The sequence below is a fragment of the Siphateles boraxobius genome, unplaced genomic scaffold (genome assembly GCF_051911475.1).
Source record: "Siphateles boraxobius isolate OS27281-9 unplaced genomic scaffold, OSU_SipBor_1 73, whole genome shotgun sequence".
Lineage (NCBI taxonomy): Eukaryota > Metazoa > Chordata > Actinopteri > Cypriniformes > Leuciscidae > Siphateles > Siphateles boraxobius.
Window position 1 is genome coordinate 2,205,001 of NW_027509201.1, and position 8,292 is coordinate 2,213,292.

Consider the following 8,292-nt stretch of genomic DNA (forward strand, 5'->3'; position numbering starts at 1 on the left):
TATTGTTTTGAACAAGTATCAACTTAGATATTATGCTAAACATATCACTTTAGCTAACTGTATTTGTATCAGTACTGCGGGGCAAAAGGCCTCCTTTGCCACCTCATACATTTATATTATTATTAAACAAAACGTTTTTATGGTTTATTTTCCCTCAAAATTTGCTGCTCCATTAATGTTCAATAAAAACATATTTGATCCCACTTTATATTAAGTGGCTTTAAGTACTATGTACTTACATTGAAATTAATAATTTGATACAATGGACTTATTGTGTTCATACTGTACATGTATTTACATTGTACTTATATATTTTAAAAATACCAGCATGTAATTACAGCTGTGATTAATTTATGTAATTACATCTGTAGTTACACAGTTGACCCTTCCCCGACACCTGTCCCTAACCTTACCCATATCACATCTCAATAGCAGCAAAAGTGCTTTACAATACAACATAAACACAATAAGTACATCGTACTTATTTTTCGATGTAAGTAAAAACTACTTAAGGCCACTTAATATAAAGTGGGACCACATATTTTTCTGCAATCCTTGAAGTAGTGAAAAGCACACTTTCCATAAAGCATTTTATGTATTTTTTGTCTCGTTTCCTTTCTGTCACTCTCTCCTGTCATGTAATCCCATGTTGAGTTATTATGTGTGCACGTGTCCAGATGTGAATGAATGTGAGGTGTATAAGGCTGACCGTGGAGGGCCTCTGTGTGGCCATGCCTGTGTAAACGTCCCGGGATCGTACCACTGTTCCTGTCCCACCGGATACAAGCTGCTCGCTGATGGAAGAAGCTGTGAGGGTGAGTGAGAAACACACACTTACAAACAACGCTTCAGATTAGAAGTGTTTTACAGCCATAGGAAATAGTTCATGTAAAAATAAACACGGACGTTATTTACTCATCCACATGTCGTTCCAAACCTGAATGAGTTCTTTGCTGAAAGACCCTCTATTCTTAGTTGTTTGAATCTGAAAATGCAACAGGCAGGACATACTCTGTAAAAGTCATTTGGACACCTTACAAAGACCTTCAGGGGTAAATCAAGCTGGTAGATGAAGACAAATAGTGAGGATGTGGAGGAAAATCGTTTGACTGTTTTTGGCTGGTGAGCTGGAGGAACGTTTGGAGAGCAAAGGTGAGGGAGTTCTTCTGGCTGGTCTTGATATGAATCAATCCTGCAAACCATTTCAGCTCTCGGGTCTGTGTTGTCAGCAGGGCTTGACATTAATCAATCAATCAATCAAATTTTATTTCTGAAGCACATTTAAAGGGATAGTTCACCCAAGAATTTTAATTCTGTCTGTAATTACTCACCCTCATGTTGTTCCAACCCGTAAGACCTTCGTTCATCTTTGTTAAAATAGTTTAAGTGACTACAGTGGCTCAATCTTAAGTTTATCAAGCGACGAGAATACTTTTTGTGCGCAAAAACAAACAAAAATAACGACTTTATTTCAACTATTCATTTCCTTCTCTGTGGGCCTCGAGTCAGTTCACTAGTGTAACAGCGCAGCGCTTCTGTGTTGTACGTCACACGCATCACACACATGACCAGCGCCGGCCAATAGTGAGCCTACGTGTGACGTAGCTCTACGCAATTACAATAGTGAATGGACTCGAGGCCCACAGAGAAGGAAATGAATAGTTGAAATAAAGTCGTTATTTTTGTTTGTTTTTGTGCACAAAAAGTATTCTCGTCGCTTGATAAACTTAAGATTGAGCCACTGTAGTCACTTGGACTATTTTAACGATGTCTTTAATAACTTTTCGGGGAACAAGTGTCAATCCCTTAGAAGCCTATGGAGGAGTGATCCAGCTCTCAGATTTAATCAAAAATATCTTAATTCGTGTTCCGAAGATGAACGAAGGTCTTACGGGGTTGAACAACATGAGGGAAAGTAATTACTGACAGAATTATCATTTTTGGTTGAACTATCCCTTTAAAATCAACCTTGGTTGGCCAAAGTGCTGTACATGAAAGAAAAACAGGAAGGAAAAAATTGATAGAAAAATTTAAATAAAGATTAAGACAATAAGCACAGTAGAGCTATGAAGAATTGAAAGCACAAGAGAAAAGATGAGTTTTAAGCATGGATTTCAATTCAGTTATTGTGGAAGCAGTTCTAACATGTACCAAATGCGTGTGTATTTCAGCAGTGGCGTGTAACGCAGTCTCTCATACTAGACACGTTGGCGGGTTGAATTTTATGTATAATATATATATATATATATATATATATATATATATATATATATATATATATATATATATATATATATATATATATATATATATATACATGTTTTCAGTTGTAGTCTTTTAAAAAGGCTTCTGAAATAATAAACTAGGTGCTATGTAGTGTTGTCAAAAATATAAATTTTTCAATACATATCGATACTTAAATCTGAAACGCTTCCAATACTCATTTTCCGCAGAATAGATATGCGATATTGGGCTTTCTCTCTCTTTCTCTTTCTCTCTCATCTCTCCGACAGTGATTGACACACAACCCGCCTCTCCTCACTCACTCGTTTCATTTGCTCCGGATGAATACTGTTGGTGTTACAGGGCTTGAATTATGGCGTGGGATTGCGCATAATTTTACTAATTTCCGCAGATTTTGTGCTCACACACAAAGTGCGCGCACATAAAGCCGCATCAGAACTAAATTGAGTCTTTTTTGCTGCTGATTGCGCTTGAACTGTAAAATACACACAAAATAATATAAAAAGTTGAGTATTGATGTAAACACAATCAGTTATGTTTTAAGTGAACGTAAACAGTTGAATGGGTCCGTGCGTCAGGTCTTAAAGTGACAGCAGCGTAATAATGAGATTTCTTGATTATGAGATTTCTATGAGATTATGAGAACAAGACTTCTTGTTCTTGCCAAATTATGAGATCATATTAAATGTAAATTTCTTTGGAAAGCCAACGGTGAGTAAAAAAGGTAATGTCAAACCCTGGTTGTCATCGGCGCTCAGTGTTGGGGAGTAAAGAAATAAATAAAAATAAAATAAATACATTTCTGTTGTAGTAGCTATCACTGTTAAAAAATATCTACAAATAAAGTAGTCGACCTCACTAATCAACTAGTAATTTTTTGGATTTTATGTTGTGTAAATTTATGTTATATAAATTATGGTGTCTTGTTCTTGTATTATTGGTATTGTTATACAAATAGAAAAATTTGAAAGATAGAATTTATTTGAAATAGAAATCTTATGTAACGTTATAAATGTCACTTTCTATCAATTTAATTCATGCTTGCTGAATAAAAGTACTAATTTCTTTCTTTCTAAAAAATTATGTACAATGATGCAGAACCTTTAAATATGAGACATACACATATATAGAAAAATGATAATAGAATTATATTGTAAGGATACATAGACTTTAGATATTACACAAGTAATTGAAAGGATCTTATATGTCAAATGGGTTGTAGCTTTAGTATTTTAAGACGGGTGACGGTGTGTTTCAAAGATGATCTCACTCAGAAATTCAGCCAGGAACACGTCTGCGATCACAGACTTGTACGCAAATCAAATTTACAGTCAAAACAAGCAGTCCCGCATGTAGGCAACTCACTATTTTCCTCTATTCTCCTTCACTGTATTATTCCTCTGATATCTCCTTTCCCTCCGGCGCTCCAGATGTGGATGAATGTCTTACACAACAGCACAACTGCAGCCGTGGCACCACCTGTATCAACACCGGAGGAGGTTTCCAGTGTGTGAACCCCGAGTGTCCGCGCTCGCACGGCAACGTCAGCTACGTCAAGACGTCACCGTTGTGAGTGAGCATACACACACTAAAGCTCAGCACTGTACACTGCCTACTTTACAGCATATCTGAAGGAGAACCTGCTTTACACACAAGGTTATACCGGTGGCGAGAAGTGACTTCTTTAATATGAGTAAATAAACGGTACGGTGCATTGGCTTAGGACACACTCATAGACACAGATCTAAACAGACGGGGTTGGACGGACTTTTGACTTAAGCTCGGCGTCTTCTAAGGGCCCCCCCCCTGCCTCGGGCCCTGGGTACTCGGTACCCTTTTTCCCCCCGCTACCACGCCCCTGATGATTAGATTAGATAATTATTTGATTAGATATTTGTGTTAACGAGTAATTTTACCTAATAATGTGGCCGATGAGTGTGTGTGTGTATATATATATATATATATATGTATATATATATATATATATATACACTGTGTATATATTTACTGTGTACATAGAACCAGTTCATAGTGAACCAGGCGCTGTTAACTCTGAAGTCATACAAAAGCTTTGTGTGAGGAACTAGCCGAAATGTATGACATCAAACCTGCCTGTAATCACTATGAACTGTTGTTTTATACAAAATATCAATGTGATTTAAAAACGTTTAGTTTTACCAGCATACAGGTTCAGAATGACACGAGGGTTTTATTTTTTCTCACAGATTTGCATGTGACGATTTCGACTAGAAAACGTGAGAGAATGACTGAGTAATGCATGTTGTTGAGCTTGTGTTTCCATAGCAAACACACACACACACACACACACGTGTGTCTCCTGGAGTCCCTCACAGCACTGGGGGCCACTCATGCCGCCTCTAAATCACTCGCCACTTGCTTGCGGTGTAATTTATGTGGGTTACAATCATTTGTTTTTCTTGTATGACACTTTTATGCTTGTTTTATTTTGTAAGATGTGAATTGGCCCTTTGAATGTGAGAGGCTGTGATCTGTGAGTCACTAAACCTTGAAGTTTTAGGCACACATGCTATATACTCGGTAACAGCAACAGAAATATTTACAATCATAACTGGCATAGCCCATGTTAAGATGTAGTGCAAAAAGAAACTTTGAGTTGGTTAGCATGGCCCAATTCGTCCCTGCTGGTAGATGCTTTTATTAACTACATCATCTAAAAGCAAAACATTTAGTTCTTGGAGTACAATATGTATGATTTGTACTTATAACATCTACGAATGAGGACAGGGGGAGGTTTTGTTTCTGACACTTATTGTAGAAGATATTGTGATTATTATTATGTTTCCCTGTTTACGAAAAAAAAAATCCCATTTTCGCCACATAAGAAAAAGAATGCGTTGGTAAATTAGAATTATGCGATTAAAAAGTTGAAATGTTCACGTAAGTCATAATTATGAGAAAAAGTTACAATTGAGAGATACAGGAATACAATTATGACATTTCAGACTTTTATCTCATAATTATGACTTAGTATGTCAAAATTTTCCTACGGTATAATTATGATATACAGTCACAATAATGAGATAAAAAGTCATAAATATGAGAAAAAGTTACAATTATGACAAGTAAATTATGGGATACAAATATAAAATTGTGACATTTCGACTTTTATCTCATAATTATGACTTAGCATGTCAAAATGTTCATAAGGTATAATTATGACACACAATAAGGAGATATATATATATAAGATAAAGTCACAATAACAAGATAAGTCATAATTATGGCAGTCAAAATGTTTGTAATAATTTGACTTTTTATCTCAATTTCAACTTTATCTCAATGACTTACATATCATCCCCCCCCCAGAATTAGGAGTAAAAAATTCAAAATGGTGACTTAATATGTCAACAATTTATGTCATAATTATGATTTACCAAAGCATGATTTTTTCCCTCATGTGGTGGAAATGGGAATGCTAGTAAAGTTCTTGGGACTGTGTACTAAACTAGGATTTTGGAACAGATGTGCAGTATTAGAAACACAGTTAATGAGGTAACGTTGATGTTCTGTCCTCCACCACAGCCAGTGTGAAAGGAATCCCTGTCCCATGGAGAGCCGGTCCTGTCCGTTCGCCGCCAAGACCATTTCTCACCACTACCTGTCTCTGCCATCCAACCTGCACACCCCGGCCACCCTGTTCCGCATGGCCACCGCGGCGGCTCCGGGCCGGCCCGGTCCCGACAGTCTCCGCTTCGGCATCGCAGGAGGAGGAGACTCCAGGAACACGTTCGTGATGCAGCGCTCGGACCGTCAGACCGGAGAGCTGATCCTCGTCCGGCCCATGCCAGGCCCACAGGAGCTCAGCGTGGAGGTGGAGATGTCCGAGTACGCCGAGCGCACCTTCCAAGCCAAACATCTGGCACGGGTCCACCTCCTGATCTCACCCTACGAGTTCTGAGGAGAGGCTGCTTTCTGTCCAAATCCAGAGTTGATTTTTAGACTCCAAGAGGAAAGAATGTTTTCCTTATTGCTAAAGCTGAATGATAGAGTTGTTCTCAGAGGCGGCTCGGATTTTGACGTTGGCATGGCGCAAAAATGAAAATATGGGAAGTACAGTGGAAAGTCATGCACAAATGGAAGTCAAATTAATATTTTAAGTTAATAGGTAAAGAAAAAATGCTTTTGCTTTACCTGCTGGTACATTTGTGGTTGAAGGTGAAGCGTGTAATTATTTTTACATTCATTCGTTTTTTAAAATCAAATTTAAGACCTGCACAAATAAAATGTATACTGTATGTCCTATGCAGTCACAAAATTAAGCATGCATCTCAGATTCTTTTACTTACTGTAATTAAAGCGCTATATCATGTACATTTTAAAGATTAATAATCACATTAGGTCATATCACGATTCCTGTTTTTCCATCCTCGATAATTAAGACTTTTGTTTTACCATTTAAGATATTTAACCTAACGTTTGGTGTCACAAAAATGACACAATTGCACATCTCATTCAAGAACTAAAGTAATGGTCAAACATAAAACATGCAGGGCGTTTTTACGTGTTAAGCAATAAAGGTTAATGCAAGGGTACTAATAGTACAGAAAAAAGTTGGGGGAAAGGTGCAATGCCTGGGAATTAACAACAAGGAGAGCTTTATGATTGGTTAGATCAGTCAGTGAGGAAAAGACCATGTGACCATGTTGAGAATGAAAGTCTAAAAGACAGCTAAACCTGTTGAACAGAGCGGCGAGTCGTTCCTTGTTTTTATTACCTTCTTCAGTTTCAGCTTCAGTTAATTTCAGCTTGTAAATATGCACTGCTGTCGGTCAATGAGGTTTAGACTGAAATAACGACAGCACTTCTTAGCCTTTACCTACAGTACATTAAAAATGGCCTGTTTTTAATTATTGTTCCATTGTGTTTGTTGGGTGTTTTATAATAAGATCAACAAAGTCTGATTACTCAAAAGTATGCATTTGAGTATGAATATATTGCTCTTTATGTCTGCTGCTCATGCTAGTGTATATCAGGATTGATATCTAATATTGAAATCAATGGCTATTTCACACATTATTGTGTTTTATTTCTCTGTCCTGCACACACGTGTTGAACGTTTCTTAATTAAATTCAGATTTTTGATGTATTTGATGTCTGGTTTCTTTGATCCTCCACAGCAAATTAATAATCGATTCATTTGTGGTCAAGACGTTTAAAAACAGAAGAAGAAATTAATACTTTTGTTCAGGAAGCATTAAATTGGTAAAAAATTACAGTAAAGATATTTATAATGTTAGAAAAGTTTTCTATTTCAAATAAATGTTGTTCTTTTGATGCTGTTCTTTCTATTCTCAATCTCATATTTTGGTATTGAACATTTTTTGAATCTCTCCAGAATCAAAAATGAAGCTCCTTTACGTTAAACATAACCTTAAAAATTAGAGGAATGCCGGGGACAATAACAATCAGGAAATTAAAGAGTATTCCTCAATGTGTTTTTCAATTACGTGTTTGCCAGAAAGAGAAAAGGAAAGTAATGTTGACCACATGTGGTTGCCCATCTCTCTCTCTCTCTCTCCGCTCTCTCTCTCTCTCTCTCTCTCTCTCTCGTCTCTCTCTCCGTCTCTCTCTCCGTCTCTCTCTCCGTCTCTCTCTCCGTCTCTCTCTCCGTCTCTCTCTCTCTCTCTCTCTCTCTCTCTCTCTCTCTCTCTCTCTGTGTGTGTGTGTGTGTGTGCTTTAACTTGCAAATGATCCAAAAAACCACAAGCTTCCATAAGCACATGTTCAGGACGGCCGGGTCCCGTTTTAAATGACATTGCACTTCAACCCTAAAATTTCTGCATAATTATTGTGAAACATCTCTCAGTCCAATGGGCCACTCTGAAGCTTTCAGAAGTTTTAAGTACAGTAGGGTTTGCCAGAGAAAACTTAAGGGCCAAAGTCATCATTTAACCTTCACTACAAGAAATAAACATGGAGAATTTGAGGGAAGAAGAGATTAGCAAACATTTAAACGAAAGGAATCATTTACTCACCCTTATGTCATTCGAAAACCTGAATTTCTGT

The 8,292-nt window shown here is 37.2% G+C and overlaps 1 protein-coding gene across 3 annotated transcripts in view; it reads left to right on the forward strand.

The window, feature by feature from the left end:
* fbln7 (fibulin 7) overlaps window positions 1-7,372 on the forward strand; it is a 26,020-nt gene extending 18,648 nt beyond the window's left edge. For 2 of the 3 annotated variants that reach the window (XM_077217473.1, XM_077217472.1), the window contains exons 6-8: window positions 678-815; window positions 3,675-3,813; window positions 5,809-7,372. In XM_077217473.1, coding sequence (XP_077073588.1) covers window positions 678-815; window positions 3,675-3,813; window positions 5,809-6,184 — 653 coding nt within the window. In that variant the 3' untranslated portion in view covers window positions 6,185-7,372. The remainder of the gene's footprint in view (window positions 1-677; window positions 816-3,674; window positions 3,814-5,808) is intronic. The other variant, XM_077217475.1, reaches the window with a different exon arrangement.
* The last annotated feature ends 920 nt before the right edge of the window (window positions 7,373-8,292 follow it).